This window comes from Lygodium microphyllum, chromosome 21 (assembly GCF_053477565.2).
Source record: "Lygodium microphyllum isolate KBCC chromosome 21, Lygodium_microphyllum_v1.1.10, whole genome shotgun sequence".
NCBI lineage: Eukaryota > Viridiplantae > Streptophyta > Polypodiopsida > Schizaeales > Lygodiaceae > Lygodium > Lygodium microphyllum.
In genome coordinates, this window is record NC_141155.1 from 135,023,854 (window position 1) to 135,047,347 (window position 23,494).

Sequence of the window (23,494 nt, forward strand, 5' to 3'; positions counted from 1 at the left end):
GGAATCCATTTCTTTGTCCTTTTTCGATTTGTCCTCCTCCTTTTGGTTCTTCCTCTTCTTTTGAGAGGATTGACCAATCAATGCTTCTGATTTGGAAACATTTTGTCCTTTCAATTGCTCCTCTCAGTCCAAAACCATAGGAATCAACTCTTCCCAAATGAAGTCTCTCTAACCACCTTGAAGCAATCAAGGCGGAATAAAATGCATTGAATCAAGGTGGAGGTAATTGTCTTCCTTGCATTCTGGACCTGTATTTGCAATTGTAAAGCTTATTGGTATGCTCCTGTATAAAACAAGACTTATTAGGACTCAAAGTCCTTATCTAAACATGCAGAGATATCTGCTTTATCACAATCATTCAATTGTATATCTAAGCAAGCTCTAGCCGTATGTCCTAAGCTATTGTCAAGTGCTTGGTATAAGCAATGATGGCTGGAGTGCAAAAGAGAAAGAGGAAAGAATGGATACAGGCATTCAATTTGTACCAACGTGCCTATGCTTTCATCAACTTGTCTTTCTCATTTGAAGAAAGCTTGGAAGCATCACGAGTTGTAGGACGGCGTCTATAGCCTTGGTCACGAGTTTTGCCAAATTATAAGACTCCAAGATGGCAAGCTTCATTACATGCTAGATGCAGTAAATCTCCCCTACCCTATCAAGCTTTTGATTTGAAGGAAGAGCCGGCAACATGGGGACCTTACGGTCCATAATAGCCTGGAACTCCATGCCAATTTTGGTCGACATTTTACATAGAATGATTGCACAAAAACAAGGGCAGCCCCCTTTGACCTTGTGCCATGGTTGTCAAGTATGAAAGGTATGATATGGTACAATACAATAAAGTGCGGTATTAAACGGTACCTTATGAATGTATAAGGTACGGTATGATATTAGTATGAAAAAGAAATTTAACATGATTTAAAAAAAACATAAATCATTAAATGATAGAACATAATGCACATGTTTCAAATGGAAATAGCCATTTCATTATAAAATAAGATGAATACATGAGAGTGGCCATTGTGGTCTCATGGACTGCGCGCAACATGCGATATAACTAGAGTCTAGTATATATATGGTCCATGGATAATGCATCATAGTGGCATGTGGATACAATGATAGTAGATACAAAAAAGGGAGAGACCTATGAATCTATGACGAGGCATCATTATCATCATCATCATCATCAGAACCATATGAGTGCTCATCAAGAGAATTTGAAGATGACTCCTCGGTATTGGATAATGAGATACTCTCATACTCATCTTCATTGACGAGGTTACCATCATCATCAAATGATGGATCCCTAGGTGCTGGTTGTATAGGCAAGGAGGAAATGTCATCATGAGGCATGGGATGTGAGCTACTAGGGCAGGGCGCCAAATGACCATGCCCCTGCTACCACCTACTCGAACTCCTTGTCCACAAGCACAGTGATTGCGAGTGTCACAAGTATTTGTTGCTATAAGCTCTCTATAGAGCTCTACAAAAATCATCTCCTGATCTTTCACCTCCTGATGTACACTCGGAAGAGTGTCGCCCGTAAACTTGAATGTATCAACATTTTACCTACACAATACATATAAGATTGTAAATGCTAATGTATAAATTGTGAAGTATACACTTTAAAGTCTAAAACAACAAATTTTAAATTTTATAGTGAAGTGTTTACCTGCTTTGGACTACCCATGCTCATCATAGCTCTCATCGTGCGTAAGTTAGTGTGGCAATAGACTAGTTGCTTTAACTATCGTGTGCTAAGCCAATTACGAATCTTCGTGTGAATAAGAAAATAGACACTCTAGTTTTTCTCATATGCATCCAAAGAGCAATCCTGAGCAAGGACTCTCATGGCTAAGGGTTGAAGGGTCTCCAATGTATATCCAAAGTTTTGCCACCAAAATAAAGGCTTCATAAGTGACTCTCTCCAACAAGTGGGAGAAGCAAAAGCCGCATGCTCTCTCTGATTTGCATAGCATCCTAGCTCCTCCAACACTGCATTGTGGTCATCCATAAGGACTACACGAGTCAAATAAGCAAGTTGGTCTGAATAGACCTCTCTATCATCCATGTACGGTGGTGACTTGTAGATTGGATGTACCAATGCGGCAAAACCATGGATGGGCTTATGCATCCATGTCCATCTCCTCTCTGCTATCTAGAACATGTATACACAATGTCTCTGTGATCATTGTGCAAGCACGTGCCTCCACCAATGCCGCTCTAAAAAAGTGAACAAGAAGGCCCATGGTGGACCCCTCGCAATCACTCATACGTAATACCCTATAAAAGGGAGTCACGACAATGACAACAATATGAACTTTTTACCAAAATTTCTCATTAAGACACAAGCATTGCATGGTTTTGACCTCCTCTATCTTATGCTCATTCCACTCATTCCATAGAGTGGACACCATTGTCAGCAAATTGAGTTGAAGAAGGATTTTTCAAGTCGAGTGTGCTATGCTCACGATACATTGCAAGCACTTTCACCTTTACGATGAAGAAGATGACAATTGATGTAGCTTTATGGACCACCCTCTTCATCCACTTGAGCTTCCCAATATCCTCCATGAGCACGACGAAACAATGACTTGCACGTAGAGTCTAGACAATCATGGGAAACTCGGCCTTAAGTAAACGGCCCATGCGCCAACAATTTGATGCATTGTCGGTAACAACTTACACCACATTCAGGGGCCCACCTACAACCACAAATTACAAGTAAGTAACAATACTTAGAGGTTAGAGAGAGAGAGAGAGAGAGAGAGAGAGAGAGAGAGAGAGAGAGAGTTGAGCTTTTCAAGTTTCAACTTTCAAGATTCAAAAATCAAGAAAGATAGGGGTTTGGGGGAAAGAAAAAATCGAGATAGATTTAAGAGAGAATAGGGAGATAGATAGTTATGCATAAATTATAATAAAAGAAAGTAAAGCAAATTTAAAAGGCAATGTGTACCTCAATGATAGCTTGCCAAATGTGGTGGTAGATGAATGGGCCCGTCGTTTTTCTCCCCCTCTTGCTAGTATCTATAGTTCGCAAAAAGTAAGTGCCGAATGAACATGAGACGAGTGTGTTGATGATGCCTCGTTTCTTACGATCACTCCATGTGTCGGTGAGAATGGAGCAACCGTATTTTATCCATGCGGCCCGAATAGGATCAAGGGCTCTATTAATCCTCTCCTTCTCTTTATCAATCTTTTTCGTCCTCAAGTCATTGTATGTGACATTGGTCCCATTCTTCACATGGATCCACATTGGCAATGGCTTTTACCATCTCCTTCCATCGCTGTTGCTTTAGGATATTGAATGCAAGATTGCACTCAAGGAACATGCATGCAATTTCAATGTCCGCAAGTCATTGCCTTTCTCTGGAGCTTGAGAGAGAGAGGATTGTCTCCTTGGTGCTGCATGAGCTTCCACTCTTTTTCATTTGCTGGAGCCGGATACGGATGTGAAGCCCCCACCACCAATGGTAGAGGCCCCTCTTGCATTGGTTGAAGATATGCTCACATTTGATGTTTCCTCATTAGTAGGCATAGGAGTTGGTGCCGATATGCTACTTCCTCCTCCTCTTGTGGGTCTCCCTCTCATCTTGGCGAGAATCTCATCTGCAATGTTTTGAGGGATTTCCTTGCATGGAGCAACTTGCCCCTCCCCGTCTTGGAAAGATGTTGAATAAGCCAGGTTGCACCACTTGTATAGCGCATCCTGCAATTCTTGCATGTCCAATGGTGGGAGTTGGACTTCTTTGTGTCCCTCTCCACATGGATCGCATGCAAATTGAAGGCCTTGTGCTTCTCATGAGTCAGGATGCCGATGACAGATGGAGAGGCCTGGGGGAGAGTGAGAAAGGGAGGGATAGTGAGATGCTTGAGTCTTGAGTCTTGAAACTTGAAAGAGAGGGAGAGGGTTGGGGTAAAGTTGAAAGAGCAAGAGTGAGAGGGGATGGGAGAGCCTTGAGCCTTGAGCCTTGATAGGGTGCAGGAGAGAGGAGAGAGTGAGAAACTAGAGCTTCACGAATCACAAATCAATTCAAGATCCAAGAGAGGTAGATGAGAATGGAAAATGCTTGCTGAATTGGTATGGAAGCATGGAGGAGAGGAGCACCTTTTGTAGATGAGAGAAGGGTCAAATAGTCAAAGAGGGGCCAATAGTCAAATAGGGCTGCCAATTGGATGGAATCCAAGGGGGCTTGGGGGAGGAGTACATAGCTGGAAAAGGGGTGGGCTGAAGTATCCAAGACTTCCCACCCCCCCAAAAGTGCCATGTAGGAAGACACGCGTAGGAATGCAAGTAGATGTGGTAGACATGGTGGCTAGGAAAGGCTTGTTTTTCCATATGAAATCGTATGGGTATGTACCATACTATACGGTACAAATCATACGGTACGGATAGAACCATACAACATACGAGCGCAACTATGCGAGTTTGCGAACATTGTTGGTGCCTGCTAGGGCTTCGTTTGCTTGTCCTCAAAGAGTTTCATACGCCGAAGGTGATGAAAACTCAAAATCTGCAACAAATGGCTGAAAACACAGCCTTTTCTCCTTCATGAACAGCAAAGGACCTACAAGAAACAGCAACTTCACTCCTCCCTGCACAACCTTTTCATTGCAGCCTCCAAAAGCTGGAAACTCAAACTTTTGTTGTGAAGAATCCTCTTGATCGGGTCTGCCCACGATCAATCAGCCCTTCTACATTGCTCTAGTACCATGTTAGAGTGCACCGAATGCGGAAGCATATGGACAAGACTGAAAGACAATGAACATGAGACAAATGGAGAGAGAAAAGAGACAAAAGAAAGTAGAAATCTGCAGTTAGTGAATGCTGAAATGAAGAGGGCAGATATACAAGGGCTGTCAATGTATCTACTTGAGCCGTATCTCTCCCACCAGCACGTGAAAAGAAAGTGAGGAGGGCAGATTGCCACCTAGGGCTAAATAGGAGGAAATAATACCATAAAATAATGCAGGTGGTCAGCAAAACTGGCCAACCCGATCAGAAAACTGTGAACTACACCACAATTGAATAAAATAATCAGCGAATAATCCTCCAGGTGCCATGTGGCATCATTACTTCCTGATAAACTGCCCATACACTGTGCCTGCTGAAAATGCCCAGACTGACAGGAATAATGCATACCAATGATACCTGAGAAATGCTAGTCTAGGGGATGACTAATTTCTAACAGGATGCAAGTCAAGGTAGGACAAGGCAAGGTGGAAGAGAGAGGAGTTTGAGTGGATGGAGGAGGTGGAGGCTAGGGAGAGGGAGAGTGGGAGGCTTGATGCTTGGGAGTTGGAACTTGAAAGGTTCAAACTTCAAGGTCTTGTAGGTGAACAAGCTGTTCTTCTTCATAAAGAAGTGGAGTCTTCATGGTGTCCACCAACTATTTGGGTCACATTGTATTTGTGGGGTTAATTACAGCACGGACTATGGCCATCATTGATTGGCAGGTATTCAAGGCAGGTCAACGATGTGGAGCTTCTTTGGAGTAGTGATGTTTTGTTGGATATACATGTAGAACTATATGCAAGAGACCCTTTTATTTATGGATGCCAGCCATCCAACATTTCTCGTGGGGACAAGTAAGGAGGGGATGAAATGGGCCTTCAAGAAAGAAGGTGATCTCGTTGTCACTCCTTGTGTTGAGGTTAACCAACCTCGATGAGCTTTTATGGTGATGTATGATGCCAACTATGGTGTTGCAGCAGGGCTTATGGGTGCTGGATGCTGAGTCATGGTAATAGACCTATGGCAAGTAGTTATCAGTGTAAGGTAGATGCTCAATGAATTGGAGGTGTTATCTCATGTGCAAGAACTTACCTAGAGATTAGAACACCCAGCCACCATGTACCAGAGGCTAGAGCAAAGGGGCTAACCAATCATCACCCCAAAAAACACAAGCTATATATCGATTGATTGCAGATTCAGACAACTTGAGTAGATTTTGCAAGACCTTTGGCACAGACAAGGATATCAAAATTTGTATCTGTTCCATAAGTAGATAGCTGGTCTATTGATTGTCTAGATTGAGTATATGATAACACATCAACTGTTTGTCTTCAACACTCTTAGTTATAGTTCTCTTTGTCTGGCAGCATGATCTTGTTTCTGTTCAGATTCCTAATTTCGGATGTATTAGCACAGGTATGGAGTTATTCTTTGCCAAATGGACTATCTTTTTATTGATGGTGTTGCTGTTCTGAGTCTTGGCTATGCTATGACTCTTAGCTATCCAGAAGATTCTCTTGGAAAGGTCAGTGGTTACCTTGATAAAGTATTTTCTTCCCAATTTCAGTATCGGTAGTTTAAAGACATGGCATGAACCTGAGATCTTGAATTTCAGGAGAGACCTACCTCAAGCCTGCTGGGTCCAATAAACATAGCTTCTGTATTGGGAGTATGGATCATAAATCTTTTGTTTCTTAGTGGAGCAGTTGCATACATGGGAGAGGAGCCAGGATATGTGAGATGGCCAGCAAGGTAAGAATGCTGCTTTAGGTCTTGTACTGAATATAAAGTGTACCAGTGTTTATTTCTCTGCTTTAGTCCTTGTTCATGTTTGAATTATACCAGTGTATCTGTACACTCATTCACACCTTATGACTGTGTGCAAGCACTTTTTGTGTCCTATAGGTACTCTCATGGTGCAGATTGGTGGACACTTGGAGATAACTGGGAATCCACTGTATTATTCTTCACGATGTATTTTCAATTTATTACTTCTGCCTTTGTGTTCACCTTTGGATCCAGTTTTAGAAAAGGGGTCTTCTACAACTGGTTGATTGTGGTAAGTGACTCTGTCCACATTTTTTCCAAGCAACAGACCATCCCCTGTAAACTCTGTGTAAACTTTCATATGTAAATCTTTATAGTCTGACATGATGTCAGTTTGTCCCTTATCGGTGCAAAATAAAGGTTTGATTCAAGCCTTTATGAGACACTCACAATTCACAACTGCTGGGAAAGATAAACATATGAAGCCAATTATCATCTTGCAGCTATCTGCTCAATGCATTGTGATCCTGAAGGTGCTAATAAGTATATCATGTGTGTTCTGGAAGTGGTTTTGTGAGCCTTAGAAAAATATCTGAAGTTGACCTTTTTGTGTAACCATAAAGGCTAGCACACATATTTAGAGGCATTTTATCATTATACACTGTCTTACTGGTGATTATCACTGAGGTGTCATTTAATAGAATTTTCTCTTCTTTGGAGGCAAAAAGTCATGCATTGTTGTTTGACTGTGTAAATGAACAGTTGAGACTCCAGAAAAAAAGCCAGTTTGTTTCTTTGTTGCTAACATGATTGTATTGCAGGTTTTCTATGGAGCTCTCATGATCTTGATGTCATTCATCTTGCTGCTTCCTCGTAGTAGATTCACTAGTCTTTGGCATGTTGCGAGCGAACAATTCAATACTGTCAACACTTCTTCGCCCGTGTGGACTGCATACCAGGTCTGTTAGCTCTCTCTTTGTGTGTGTGTGTGTTTCTCCGTGTGTGCATTTACATTAAGATCTGACATGAATGTCATGCAGTAGCTATCATTATTCTGCACCGACATCTCTTAGATGTGTGTGAAGGTCATTCCACTCATCAACTTTGCAGATCACTGTTTTTTCATCAGGTCCGTTCTGGAAGAAGGGTGTGTGCTCCCATGTTCAGGCATCATGTCTTCTTGTTTGCTCTGTCTAGTGTTAAATGAATAGATCTAAAGAGCTGATGGAAATGTTAGAGACAATCAGTTTTATACATTCACAACCATTACTTAGGATTATTGAGACTTTGAGTTCTTACAGGACATCTGCAGGCACCCAATTTCTTGGCCAGGTTGCATGGTTGTGGACTTTTTAGGATCATAGGTCATTCCTTGATCCTGCATGGTTCTTGTCCTGGGCGTGCATGGAAGATGGAGCTTGGGCTGTAGGCTGTTGCCTAGGAAGAAAAAAGAGATTTCTCATTTTGGTCTGATACCAGCACTTTGTGCCATGAAGTGATTTGCTTTATTAAATTAGCTTGTCTTTGTCTCTGTAACTTTGTGGTGCAGGAAGCTGGAGGTATGCCTTCACCAGCAATGCCATTTCACTTTCGATTTCGGCTGTGGCTGCTGATCATGGGTGGTCTAGTCACTGTGATAATGTGGCAGAAGGTATACATCTTCCACTCTAGATCTAAAAGATGATGTTGCAAGGCAGTGGTAGCTGCATAGACATGTGCACATGCTTTTGTTTTGAACTGCGACTCTTTTGCAGTTTGTACCGGAAGGTCCCGTTGCAAGATTTCTAGCCCGGAAGTTTCCTTCAAACCGTCCTCGATTTGTAACATGAGGTTCTTTACAAAGACAGTTATATTTCCCATTCAGGAATGCCTCCATTGAGGCCTATTGAATATCCAGGTTCTGCCTTACGGCTGAAGAGCTTGGATGGCCCTGCAGAGTCTTGAGCCTGGCAGTCCTGTCTGCTTCTGTGGTAATGGGTTGATTATACTCTGTGCTTAGATTGGAGATTAAGGAAACAAATTCAAAACTGAAAGCCCTTTATCCTGAAAGTGAAAGAGTGCTACAAACAGAATGTCCTTCAGATGAAATATTGTGATCCTTTAAGTGAAACATCGTGAGAAGCAGCATTCAGTTACTCGTTGCTCCGGATGTTAGACAGTTTCATTTGCCAATTCTTCTGGCAATGAGGTATCAATATTAATGTAAAATACCAATCGTCATGTAAAATTAAGTTCATTACATTTGTACATGATTGATGAATTTTTTTGTTCCATTCTTGAAGTGAATTGTGTCATGATGAAGTAACAAGGACCAAAGAGAAACTTCTGATGGAGAGAAGCAACAAACTTTTGGATTGGATTTATGGGGGAGGGAGGGATTTTGATAGGGTTCTGGAAAGCTTTATCTAGCTACACAATTGATGAAATCTTTGTTCCATTCTTTAAGTGCATTGTGTCATGGTGAAGTAACAAGGGCCAAGGAGAAAGTTTCGACCTTTAAAAGCAATGAACTTTTTGGATTGGATCTATGGGAGGGAGGGATTTTGATAGGGTTCTCCAAAGCTCTATCTAAACAACTACAAAACATGTCTACATCTATGCTTGCAACTGAATGATCACTGACAGCTGCAAACATGGCTATATCTAGAAAGAACCTTCTTTCAGCCTCAATGGAAAAGCAACACATATGAAGAGTGGTGATGGTTGATAGTGCAGGAGCACGACATGATCAACTTTGAGCAAGAGTATGTTGCGTGTTCTCAACATGCTTTTGCTTCCCGCTTGTACGACTGGTGTTTATAGTGGGATCTTGTATTAGGCCTTGTACAATCAATATTCTTGCATTATGTTAGTCCATTTTTAGATTAGTAGGGGGCCATATAGTTTAAGTAACCACTAATGCAAGGAACACTAGGTCGTTTCATGCCATTGCTGTGCAGCAACATTGTGGGAGAAGCAAAGTTATCATTCTTCCCTTGCATCTCTCCCCCATGTATTCAAGTTTGGGATGTTAGGCTCTCTCTCTCTCTCTCTCTCTCTCTCTCTCTCTCTCTCTCTCTCTCTCTCTCTCTCTCTCTCTATGTCTTCCCCCCTTTTATCTCTTTGGTACAGTTGCCCAATTGGCTTGCAACACCTTGCCTTGTGCCCTTGCTCAGCCCCACCCTTTGCATTGCCTCTTTGAAAATGTGCCTTGCCATCCACTTCGACCTTACCCTTGCTGTTTTGTATCAACTTGCACTCCAACTTGTGCATTCATTGGCATGCTCTGTCCTACTAATACTTTTCTTGTGCATCCTCTTGCTGCTCTTAGCCGGTGCTTCTGTGTTGTTGCCAATTGGGTCAATGGTGCTAGCCCTCCCTTCCACTTTAGAGAGAGAGAGAGAGAGAGAGAGAGAGAGAGAGAGAACAAAATGATATATTAGCATTTGCAAGAGGCAAATATGACCTACAAGACCATGAGTTACAATCAAATATATGATGATACAATTGTGTGAAAAGAACGGTAAATGCAAATGTAAATGAACAACAGAAGAAACCTAAAAGCTATAAGTAAAAAAGAGAACTCTAGTTGATAAAGAGAGCTGTATCTGATACAATCTCATGGGTTATAGAGGGCCTATCTATAGCTTGAGCAGATAATCTCTTGTATTCTCCTATGGAGGTATTGTCAATGTCCGTGTTAGGGTCTAGGACATCTAGTACGGCCAAGCTGGATGGCTCGATCAATCAATATCCCTTGTGTATGTGTGGACTATGGTGGTGTTAGAGCACCCTTTATGGTCCTTGGACCAAGACTATGACTGTGAAGCCTTGAGTCTCTCTTGCAAATAAATTTGTAAGCTATTGTTGGATAGGGCATTTCTCTAAGTGACTCAAAGTAAGAGATGGTGCATCGAGGGACTATTAGAAGGGGGGCAGTCTATCTATGCTAAAGCCATGTCCTCCATAAAGTAATGTGGATGTGATTAGTGTAGCAAAGAGCCATGCCTTAGTGCAGGGCTCCTAGAATTGTGTAATGTGGATGTGATCAATGTAGCAAAGAGCCACAGCTTAGTACGAGGTTCATGATACTGTATGTGTGAGTACATCCTCTCCAAATGACATACACATACATCCTCTCCAAACGACATAGTGTTGTGTATCCTTGTGGTAGAGTGTTAACTACCTCTCTCGTAGAGAAAGTGGAGCCTGCAAATAAGACTCCCAAGTATATATAAGAATCCACATACTCCAACTCCTCTTATCCATATGTGAACTTAGGTGTTGATCTCTTGACCAATTGTGGTGTAGTATAAAACACCATTATCTTGGTTTTACCAACGTTCACTAAAAGCCACTATCCAATGCATAAGATTATAAAGCATCCAAATGTCTTTATAGTCCCTGTAAAGTGTTAGCTATCAATACAATGTCATCTACATACAATAGGAGAGGTATTTAGGTTTCATCTAGTGAAGCTCCTTTATCTCCCCTTCTTTGCAGAAGTCCACAAAGCAATAGTAGATCCATTGGCTATGAGCTTAGCCCTCCTCCATAACCCTCTAAGTGTGAGGATGTGATCCAATGTAGAGAAGCCTCTCTTAAAGCTAGCTTGTCCTTGCGCTTTGAGACCTCGTCTCTCTTTCCAATTGCTCAACTCTTGCTCAAGAATGGAGGCATATAACTTGGCTAGTATGTGCACCATAATAGTCTGATAGTTATTGGGTAGAGTAGGATCACTTAACTTGAGGATATGCATAATAATATAGTGCGCCAACTCTCTAGAAAGACTTTGCACATGGCTTTGCTAAACATGTGAGCTAGTAAGTAGTCTTGCCACTAAGTTCTTAGCATGAATTAAGTGCTTAGGTACTAATCCATTGTGATCATTTGCCTTGCCTCCACTAAGTCCATCAATAGCATCTCAAACCTGCTCTGTAAAAAAGGTGGTGGTCTTTGGGAAAGGCTCTAGTGGATCGAGGAGAGGAGCCTAACTTGCTACTATGTAGAGATTGGTTACATATTGCTTCCATGTAATAAGGGATGTAATGGGTGTGGCTAGCTGGTGCTCTTTGAAAAACCTCTAGGTCTCTCTAGAATCATGACTCCAAAACAATTGGTACATGTCTCTTTCCAATGGGGCTAAGAATGCTCTCTTCTTCCATCATATGAGGCATCTAACAAGTAGCTATGTTTGTCCTGGGTAGTGGATCGTATGAGTAGTTGGCACGATGACAAGTGCCGTGAGACCAGAGCTACTTGTAGGATGGCATTCTTAGCTAGCATGATGACAAGTGCCGTGAGAGCTACTCGTAGGATGACATTCTTAGCTACTTGTAGGACACGGTGTGAGAGGCTATCCTAGCATTAAGTCCCCCAGTAGGATGACATCTCCCTTCCTTGAGAACTTTTGAATATCCTCTTCTAAAGCTATATATGGTGATTGCCCCGAAGGTGGGAAGTATTTGGACTTCATAAGGGGAAATAGCATATGGTGATGTGAAGAGTGCACTCCTCATCCCTACTCTCACCCACATATACTTGGGCTACTCATCCCTACAAACTACTTGGATCGTCTCCTATAGCTCCTCTCTGAATAGCATTGCCAGTCCTGTTAAACCCCAGTTACTGTGGTTCGTGCATGTCTCCTTCATGTATCTTGACTCCCATTTATAGCTTATCACTGGTAGACACACACACACACACACACACACACACACACACACACACAGAGTTGTGTAGGTTGTTAGGCCTAGAGATAGAGGCACACGACCCATTGTCAAAAATTGGTAGAGGATTTTTAAATCTGAAATTTGGTAGGCTTGGGTAAAGATGTAGCCTTGAAAAGCCATATGGAGGCTCAAAAACTCCCTTAGCCACAACCAAATTTATATATACTATAGATATCTAAGTTAAGGAGCAATAGTTAATTTTATTCTTTATTTGATCAACTTGTTGGGGGTAAAGGTAGTTGTGCCTATGTTGCATTGTATTTACTTCACACACCATGATCACACACTTGTACTATGTAGATGGCGGCCGCCCATCATTGTTACTTTATTCTTTATTCTTTCAGTGACTATTGAATAAGGGAAGACCGGTCACACATTGTGACTATCGTAGTTTCCATATATGGTCTCTCTCTCTCTCTCTCTCTCTCTCTCTCTCTCTCTCTCTCTCTCTATCCGCCCTAGCTCTTGCTTTACTCTTGCTTCCACTCAAGCTCTACCTTTTAATTGATATCAAAATCCACTATTTGAGGGAGCTTCGACATCCTTTGCTTTAGCCCGGATTCAAAGCTTTAGCTCAAGGTGTCTAGTAGCCATTGTTTCTTCCTCCCGAGGTACGCATCGAGCCTTCCCTTCTCCCAACTTATTTCAACTTGCTCCAAGCTTGTCGATGAGCTTGCCAGAGTTTAACTGAGCCTTATTTAGTGCTTATTGTGTTGGGGGTAAAGGCACCTCCGCCTAGCTGCCCGTGTATTACTACACTGACAGTACCCGCCATTGCACATTGCAGGTGGCGGGCGCCCGTCACCGTCACTTTATTCTTTATTCTTTTAGTGACAGTTTGAATAAAGGAAGCTGGGCACACATTGGGACTGTTGGAGTTTCCATTTGGTCTCTCTCTCTTTCTTGCTCTTGCTCTCCTACCATAGCTCTTCCAAGAAAGCTTCGATCATTCTCTCCTTTCAACTGGTATCAGAGCATGGATTCATAATTACTCGAGCTTGGTTTGTGGAGTCTTCAGCTTCTTGTTGAATCCCTACATTCATTGGCGTTTCCTTCCCGGGCAGCCATGGCTTCTTCCACCTAGGTATGTTTATATGCTTCCATTTCTTCTCAGCTTGCACCAGCCTCGAATAGGCTTGGTCTGCCACTTGAGTGGGCTTCTTTGAGCATCATTGGTGCTCCCCATATGCCCCATAACCCTCAGCATGGGCAGTAGTAAACCCAACAGCAGCTGGTGTGTTTGTGCCTGTTTGGGATGCTGTCTCTCCTGTCAGATTTCCTCACTTCCAGGCTCCCCTACAGCTTGGCAATGGTCTTTGGCACCTTGGCAATGATTGCTATCCACCCCGGCATTCATCCTTTGGATTTGAGCTCAGTTTTGACATGTTGAGCTTCAGCCCTTGACTATGGAAACAGGGAAGATTCCTGTTATACTTCCAGGACATCATGTTTTGTTATGCCTATGGCTTGTGTTATGCTACGGGGATGCTATCATTGTGCCTGAACTTATATTGATGCTTTGGAGCACTTGTGGGCTACTTTGAGCCATTGATAGCTCATTTTTCATAGGATTTATGGTTGTATACAGTTCTGAACAGCAAGCATTTACAGGGGAGTTTATGCCTAATGGCTACGGGTATGGTTTGGGAGCTTTATGATGCACCCATGTATGTGGAGTATGCCACATGTTGCCTTTGCCTTGGATATTGATTTAAGCTTGGATTGAGCACTGTTTAGCTCAGTTTTGGATAGTGATTTCAAGCTGTTTACAGCAGGGCTGATCATACTTCTCAGTGGATATTTAATGCCTATTGGTTTCGGGCTATGTCTTGGATGTATGCAATGATATATTGGCATTCGGGGACGACTTTGAACTTGGCTTTCATACCGGATCATTGATTGAGCTTAAGATCAGCTTTGGAAAGCATTTGGATGCTCCGTCTTTGATGTACTTATGGCATGTACTTTGCTTATGTCTGGCTGGTCTTGACATGCTTGGCCTATGCCACTACTACATGCTAGTTACATTGTTTGGAGCCGATTGCCTCTAGAGCCTTGTCTTGGCTTGAATTTGGATTTCCGGAACTTGGGATATTTCTTGGCTTGCTAGAGTTGCATTTGGGATACAGTTGATGTCTATGGATGCTATAATTGAAGGCTATAAAGCCTATATGCTCATGATATCTTATTGATGCTTGGTCTTGGACCTTCCGTCACTGGTGCTATCATGTGCCTTTGTTGAGCTTCTTGGCTTGATCCATATGGCTTTTGTGCCATGGGAGCATCTTTGGATGCTTGACAGACATTGAGCAAACGGTTTATGCTATTGAGCTTTGAGTTTTCTGAGACTGGGATCTTCTTCACTTAGATGTTGCATAGTTGATATGCCGTGGTCTGCATACATGTACTTGGGCTGATTTGGGCTTTGCACACTTTGAGCATACACCTATTTGTATCAGGTTTTGCCAGTGTTTTGTTGCCCTATTACACAAGGAGTGTGCCGGTTTACTGACGGATTCTTTTGACATGCTTGGGTGTTTACTCGATGTCCGTATGACTGTCACATACTGATTTATCCCCTCTTGATGTTGGTTATGCTTTGACAGTCAGTGGTTGACTTGATGCGTTCATTTTGCCTACAATTTGCTCTCATTGTACCTGGCTGTAATTTATTATAGCAAGTAGTTATGCATGGACTGACATGGAATTTTCATGTTGAATCATCCTGATTTTATGTAGTTTTGATGGTAGTTGGTGGGCAGCATCATTAGCTATCAGTTCGTGGTCATTTTGCCTTGGTTTTGGTGGTATTTTGGCTGTTTAGAGTAGAAAACAGCAAGAAGTTTTGAACTATCTGCACCGTTTTGGACTGCAGTATGGCATCTTCTTCTACTGATAGTGCTATCTTTAACATCACTAAGCTTGATGGTACGAATTATGCCTAGTGAAAGAGCCAAGTTTGGCAAGTATTGATACAGAAATCGCAGATAAAGCCACTAAGGATGCATGGCAAGCGGCCTAAAACTATGACTGATGATGAAGGGGATGAGCTTGATGAGTTATGTAAGTCCACCCTCGTCTTGTCTCTCACTGAACATGTGCATTACAATGTGGTTGAGGAAGCACAGAGTGCTTGGCAGCTTTGGGATAAAATTAAGAATCTCTATGACAAGAAAAGTCTAGCAAGTCAGATGTATTGGCTGAAGCAGCTTATGGACCTGCGCATGAAGGAGAATATGACAATGTTTGCTCATTTGAGCTAGTTCCATGCTATTCTCAAGAACTTGACTTCACAAGGCATTACCTTTAATGATGAGGTTACTCCTTTGTTTTGGCTTGGGACTTTTGAGTGAGTCATGGGATATATTCTGCACTGCCTTATGTGCTCCTGCTACTATTTTGAACTTTCCTGATGTAGAGAGTGCTCTTCTGCAGGAAGAGATCAACTGTAAGAACTTGGATGTCTTTCATGTGTCGCATGCTTCGATTGTTAGACGCAGAGATGGTAATGGAAAGAATGACTGTGGGTTTGGATGTGGCAAAGACTCACAGAAGTCTAGGTCTAAGTCGCGTGGTAAGTTGTGCAGCAAGTTTTGTGGGAGAAATGCTAATGTGACATGTCATCATTGCAGCAAGAAGGGTCATATACTTCCCCAGTGTCATGAGTTGCGCAATGAAGTGCAAAGAGAAGGGGAAAGACAAAGCATAGGAAAAGTTATTTGATTGTAGTATTATGCTTGCGAAATCCAGTGTGAAAATCAAGGAGATAAATGTCATGCGGACTAATGACTCCAATGGGGAGTACATACTTGTAGCTAGTTCTTGTGATGCTACGTTGTTGACCGAGGTTCACTCTATATATGCGCAGTGCTGGCTTTTGGATTCTAGTGCTTCATTTCATATTACACCATGCCGTGAGTGGTTCTATTCCTACCGCGCTGTCTCTGGTTCAGTTCGCTTGGGTGATGACAAGTCACTTGCTATTGTTGGCATTGGGGATATACGGGTGCAGTTCTCTACTGGCAGTACTTTTCTGTTACAACATGTACGTCATGTACCTATGCTTACACATAGTCTTATGTACGTAGGGTAGCTTGATGATGCTGGATTTCATGTTTCATTTGGGGATTCTGCCTGGAAGATCACCCATGGCAGACTTGTGCTTGCTAGAGGTGCCAAGACTGGTAGCCTCTATCCTCTTGTAGTTGATGGGTTCTCTGTTGACCATGTTTTGTTAGTCAGTTCCATCCCACATGTATCTCTTTGGCATGCCTGTTTGTGCTATATGTCCTTGAAGGGAATGAAAATGCTTTTTGGTTTGCAGTACTTACCGCCCCGTGACTATGCATGTTTTGATACGTGTGAGCATTGTCTTTATGGCAGATAGACTAGGAATACACATAAGAAGTCTGGTCGGACATGCACGAGTGAGCTCCTAGTATTGGTACATTTGGATATTTGTGGGCCCATGCCCTATTAGTCTATGGGTGGTGCAAAGTATTTTCTGACATTCATTGATGCTTTTTTGCGTAAAGTCTGGGCTTACCCCATTAAGCTTAAGTTAGATGTCTTGGCTGTGTTTCAAAGATGGCTTGCATTGGTTGAGAACTAGATTGGGCATAGGTTGAAATGCCTTTAAGATTGACAATGGGGGAGAATATGTATCACATGCCTTTGAGCAACTATGCGACGAGAGGGGTATTAAGCGTCGATTGACCGCCCCCTATATCCCATTCCAGAATGGTTTGGCTGAGCGGATGAATAGAACCATCCAGGAGCATGTACGCAGTATGCTTAGCCATGCAGACCTACCACAGAGCTTTTGGGTTGAGGCAGTCAGTATAGTTGTGCATGTCATCAATAGATCACCTTCTAGTGGTTTGGATTTTTAGGTTGCAGAGGAGGTATGGACTGGGAAACCTCCATCTTATGTGCATCTACGTGTCTTTGGATGTGCGGCATTCTGCCATATGCCCAAGGATAAGTGGACTAAGTTAGATCCTAAAAGTGTCAAATGTATTTTCCTTGGCTACGGAGATGCAGGCGAGATGGGTTATTACCTTTGGGATTCACAAGCGCGAGAAGTCATCTGCAGCCATGTAGTCTTCCATGAAGAGAAGATGCATAGGTAGCCTGAGAAGGTGGTAGAGATATACAGGGTTATATTCCAGGAGGAGCCATGTGCTCCTGCACATCCAGTTGGACAGCCAGCAACAACAGTTGGTACACATGGCCAGGGTGTTGGACAGGATGCTTGACATGCAGCAGAGCCTGCGGTGAGACAGTCTACTAGAGCTAGATGTCCATCTGATCAGTTTGAGCCCTCGATGCATTATGTCTTGGTTACAGATGCAGGAGAACCTCTCACCTATGATGAGGCTATGCGCAGGGGTGATAGTTACTCATGGGAGAGGGCTATGTAGTTTGAGATGGACTCCCTACATAAGAATATGACTTGGGATTTGGTTGCATTGCCTAACGGCAAGAAGGCTTTGCCATGCAAATGGGTGTACAAGCTGAAAAGTACCCTTGGGCACCCCAAGCCGGCTTATAAGGCAAGACTTTTTGTTAAGGGTTTTAAACAGGAGCATGAAGTTGACTTTGATGAAGTCTTTTCTCTTGTGGTCAAGATGACTACGCTACCCTTGGTTTTGGCCTTAGTCGTGCAGCTTGACTTGGATATGTATCAGATGGATATCAAGATTGCATTCTTGCATGGGGATTTGCATGATGAGATTTACATGGAGCAGCCTAAGGGCTTTGCAGAACCTGGCAGGGAGCACCTAGTGTGCAAGTTGAAAAAAAGTCTTTATGGCTTGAAGTAAGCACCTAGAGAATGGTATCATAAGTTTGATGCCTTTATGTAGTCCCAGGGCTACAGTAGGAGTGCTATGGATCCATGTCTTTACACGAAGATAGCCCGTGATGACTCATTGCTTATTTTGATACTTTATGTGGATGATATGTTGATAGCAGGGAGAACTCATGAGGAGCTAGATGCTCTTAAATCTCAGCTGAAGAAGAGCTTTGAGATGAAGGATTTGGGACAGGCCTCTCACATTCTTGGTATGTGCATTAAGCGCGACAGGTATTAGGGACTACTCTATCTATCACAGAGGGAGTACATTCATAAAGTCCTTGAGCATTTCCGCATGCAGGATGTGAAGCCTATTGGCTGTCCATTACCTTCTTATGTGAAGGTCTCACAGGCCGATTGTCCGCAGACAGATGATTAGAGGGCCAAGATGGCGAGGATCCCTTATGCATCAGCCGTGGGTAGTTTGATGTATGCCATGATAGCCACTCTACCAGATATTGCCTTTGTAGTTGGTGTTGTGGCACGCTATATGGCTACACTTGGCAAGAAACATTGTGATGCTGTGAAGGGTATCATGAGATACCTAAAACGCACAACAGATATGTGTATTTGCTATGGTAGCCATAATACAGGAGTTGTAGGGTACATAGACTCCGATTATGCAGGACATACAGATAGTAAAAAGTCCACTTCTGGCTATGTATTCACCTATGCTGGAGGTGCTGTCTCTTGGATGTCCAGGGTTCAAAAGTGTACGGCTCTCTCTACCACCGAGGCTGAGTATGCTGCAGCTACTAAGGCTTGCAAGGAGGCCATATGGTTGGGCCATTTGGTTCATGACCTTGGGATTGATGCTATATCTACACTGCATTCGGATTCTATGAGTGCTATTCAATTAGCCAAGAATTTAGTCTTCCATGCGAAGACAAAACACATTGATGTGAGGTATCACTTCATATGTGGGGTTGTGGGAGGATAAGTCTATTGACCTTGTCAAGATCTCCACTGACGAAAATCCTGTAGATCTACTCACGAAAAGCCTCACTGTTGAGTGCTTTGCCTTCCTTAGTGGGCATTGGATGAGATGTCGTTTTTCCTTATCCTGTTATATGTATACATTGTACTGTCTTTTCTTTTTCTTTTTACTTCTCACTGGGGCATATTTATCTTTTAAGTGGGAGGTTGTTGGGGGTAAAGGCGCCTCCACCTAGCCGCTCATGTATTACTACACTGACAGTATCCGCCACTGCACACTGTAGGTGACGAGCACCCGTCATCATCACTTTATTCTTTATTCTTTTAGTGACAGTTTGAATAAATGAAAGCCCGGTCACACATTGTGACTGTTGGAGTTTCCATTTGGTCTCTCTCTCTTTCTTGCTCTTGCTTTCTCGCCATAGCTCTTCCAACCAAGCTTCGATCCTTCTCTCCTTTCATATTGAGCTAAGAAGCAACCATTCTATCCATTTTGAGTGGATATAGAGCATGTTGCAGAAGTTGTAGACAACTATGGTAGCTTGACAACACTTTCGTATTTTGGCCATAACTTTTACATACAACATTGGACTTAGATGTTCTATAGCTAGAAATGAAGAGCTTGAAAAGAGCTATAGATTTGAGTACTCATAGAGTTATTTCTATGTAGTTTTTAGTTCTCTATTTCATACAAAACAGAACAACTTTTGTTTGGATAGCAAACAATGAATTCCATAATGCATGTTTGATGCTTTGGAGATGCTATTTTGGTGCCCATTTGGATTGCTTAGAGCTTGATTAGCTCATTTTTATAGAGATTTATTGCTATCATAAGAGTTTGGATAGCAACCATACATCATTGAACTTCATGACTTGAATGCCTATTGTGCCTACATGGTATTTTGAGTATGCTACATGTCTACAGTGATGTCTAGCATTGATGTATGGGTTTGGATATGGTTATGATATGCTTTCACACTTGGATTTGAGCTATATTTGACGTACTTGGAATTTAGTCAATTGCTTTGAGCTTTTATGTTTACTCATGGGTATTGAAGCTTCATTGGACACTTATCTTCCGGATGTATTTGTGATGTGCTTGGGCTTCTCGGATGCTTTGATGTATATGTCTTGAGCTTTGCTTACTCACTTTGTATTTTGGATTTGCTTCTAATGGGAGACACTTGTACTTACTTCGCAGATCTTGGCTCTTTGAGACATTGTGACTCTTGATTCATGTATATGCTCTCTTATATACTATTGGATGGAGTTATCTCTACTTGTGGGCTGATTTGATTCCATATGCTTTGGATATAGACACTTACCTTTGTTAGTAGTTTCTTAGTGATGTATATACTTATGGGATGTATGGCTTACTAACAATTTGAGTTCATGACAATCTTTGTTAGTACCGGTGGTCTATGCCTAGTCACTGTTGTTGCTAGTTATATTCTCTATATCCCGATTGCTACTCGGATATCCCTACAAGTGAAAGCTTGCTTTCTTGGCTATTTGCATGTAGTTGGATTGACATGTATTGTTGCCTTTATTTTAGCATTGCTGTAATCACAGTTTTTAGCATTCTTTGGAGAGCAGACATTGTACTTTGGTAGTCTATTGCTTGCAGTTGGTGGTTAGCTCTATACTTTAGTATTCTCTCGTGTTTTAACTTTATCTTGGTTGAGTTTTGTGGGATAATTTGTAGTCATTTACAGTAGCCCATTCTCTTAGATTCACATTGGTATATTGTCATTATGGCTGGTTCTTTGAATGATAGTGCTATTTTTAATATTGAAAATCTTGATGGGACAAAATTCACCTATTGGAAGACAGATATGGTACATATTAGTTCAAAAGAAGCAAGTTAGGCCTTTGAAAACCAAGAGTGTAGAGATCGAATGTACTGATTAGAATCTTTAGGATGAGTTGGATGAGCTATGTAAATCCACTCTTATATTATCAATTTCAAATCATGTTTATTTCAATGTTGTGGTACTTGAGGATAATGCTTGGTAGTTATGGGAAAAGATATGTAATCTTTATAACAAGCAAAGTCCTTCACAAATGTATTGTTTGAATTCGCATGAAGGAAGGGACTAGTGTGTCCACGCATTTGAATGAATTTTATTCTATTTTCAGCCAGTTGACTTCACAGGGCATTGAGTTTAATGATAATCTCTCTCCCTTATTCTTGTTTGTGATACTTTTTGAGTCATGGGACACTTTCTGTACCTCCATGTGTGCTAATATACCTAAGGATGGTTTGAAACTCTAGGATGTTGAGGGTGCCTTACTTATAGAAGAGAGAAACAAAAAGAATGCAGATGTAGCTTGTATTTATCATGTATCAATTGTTAGGGGTAGACATGATGGTAAGAGTGGTAATAACCATAGTGGTACAGATTCACAAAGGTCTTAGTCTCATGAGTAGTCTTACAATAAGTCTTGTAGTCGTAAGGCCTCTCTTACATGTCATTACTGTGGAAAGCATGGTCATATTAGGCCATAGTGTCATAAGTTGTATAGTGATAAGTGCAAGGAGAAAGGCAAGGGCAAATTGTGGAAAAAATTTGATGATTGCAACATTATTTCTAGTAAGTCCACCGTGAAAATTGAGAAGATAGATGCCTTGGAGCCCGAGTTTGATAATGACTGTATTTTGGTAACTTTTTCTCTTGATGTTAGTCAATTGATTACAGCCTTATTCACTTTTTCTCAATGTTGGTTGCTTGATTCAAGGGTTTCTTTCCATGTTACCCCACATAGGGATTGGTTTCATTCCTATAGCAACATGATAGGTTTTGAGAGATTAATAGGAGATGACTTGGCATTGGGTATTATTAGCATTGGTGATATTAGATTGCAATTTTCTTCAGGCAACACTTTTGTTTTGTATGATGTACACCATATTCCAGCTTTGACCAAAAGCCTACTATTTATTGGACAATTGGATGATGTAGAATATGTTGTATCTTTTAGTGATTTTGCATGGAAGATTACATGTGAAAAGCTTGTCTTTGCTTGAGGTGCCAAGGTTTGGCAGCCTATATCCCTTGCTTATATTTGGGTCTATTGACCATGCTTTGACTGCGATTGATATACTGCATATATCTTTATGGCATTGTTACCTTGGGCACATGTCCTTAAAAGGAATGAAAGTGCTTTCTTCTTGGTACTAGTATCTTCCGCTCCTTTGATTCATGTGATCATTGTCTTTATGGGAGGCAGACATGCAATTCTCATAAGAAGTTTAGCATTATGTACATGGGTGAGCCTCGGGCTCTTATTCATTCTGATGTATGTGGTTCCACGCCCTATCGATAATCAAGTGGTATAAAGTATTTTGTGATTTTCATTGATGATTATTCATATACGGTCTAGTCATATCCCATAATGTGAAAATTGGATGTATTGGCTACCTTTCAAAATTGGCTTGCTCTTGTTGAAAACCAGTTTGGGTATAGACTAAAACACCTATTTTAGATAATGGGGGTGAATATATCTCTAAAGCATTTTAGTAGTTTTGATGAGTGGAATTTTGATACCAGGAGGCATATTTCACGGTGGATTCCGTGCCACGGTGGATTCCGTGAGGTTTTACGGTGGATTCCATAAACTTTGTTGACCGGGGCTCATATACAAAGTGGATTCTTTGTGTGAGAAGTTGATGGGGATGCCTATCCTTTTCGGGCGTTTCATTAATTTAGTGTGTATATGGGTGATTCCATAGCGGGTGATTCCGTAAAATACATATTAAATTAATAAATGTTGATGAGTTTAGAGTGCGCACTTGTGATAAATTAAGGTTAGGATTGATTTCTAACCAGTTGATTTATTTATGTAGCTGAAGACTGCCATGTATTCACTTTTGTTGGTTTAATTGTATTATTTTACTAACGATTGTGAATGTTTCAGTTGATGTGTAGAGACAGCAGCAATGGCAGAGGAAAGCATTGGAAGATAACGTGTATTCGAGTTATCACTTATATTTTGATGGGCGCATACCTTAGGCATGGCGTCTATATTTTGTCGCGCCTATTTATTAAGGCATTGGATATTTATTTATTATTTTATATATGCATGGGCGCACGATTATGATATTTATATTTGGACATTGTATTGGGTATGCCTGACTATTTGGGCGCTCGTCCATTAACTTTATTTCTATTTTGTGCTAAAGCAAACTCAAAAGCCAAAAGCGTGCTATTTTGTAATTTGGACTATTATTTGAGTTTGAAGATGATTAATACATAAAATACATGCTTTGTGGAGCGCTCACACAAGGCATGGGGGGAGATTGCACCCAATTGGTCTCTTGTTCATGTCGTGCATGCTTGCAAAAAGTAGAGTTCTTTTGTTCTTAGGGACAGTGGTGCACAGATCGGATGCTGTATGCTCGCATAGTGAACGCCGGAAGGTTCCCAAGAACAAAAGTAGTGGTGCACAGAACGGATGTTGTATGCTCGCGTAGTGAACGCCGGAAGGTCC

The 23,494-nt window shown here is 41.7% G+C and overlaps 1 protein-coding gene across 7 annotated transcripts in view; it reads left to right on the forward strand.

Moving 5' to 3' along the window:
• Positions 1-20,357, forward strand: part of LOC148018602 (uncharacterized) — a 43,664-nt gene extending 23,307 nt beyond the window's left edge. For 4 of the 7 annotated variants that reach the window (XM_087661205.1, XM_087661207.1, XM_087661208.1 and 1 more), the window contains exons 18-23: positions 6,152-6,260; positions 6,351-6,487; positions 6,641-6,794; positions 7,324-7,461; positions 8,052-8,153; positions 8,257-8,749. In XM_087661205.1, coding sequence (XP_087517331.1) covers positions 6,152-6,260; positions 6,351-6,487; positions 6,641-6,794; positions 7,324-7,461; positions 8,052-8,153; positions 8,257-8,331 — 715 coding nt within the window. In that variant the 3' untranslated portion in view covers positions 8,332-8,749. Of the gene's footprint in view, positions 1-6,151; positions 6,261-6,350; positions 6,488-6,640; positions 6,795-7,323; positions 7,462-7,542; positions 7,632-7,803; positions 8,012-8,051; positions 8,154-8,256; positions 8,750-20,207 lie in introns of those variants that run through there. The other 3 variants (XR_015687629.1, XR_015687630.1, XR_015687631.1) reach the window with 3 other exon arrangements.
• The last annotated feature ends 3,137 nt before the right edge of the window (positions 20,358-23,494 follow it).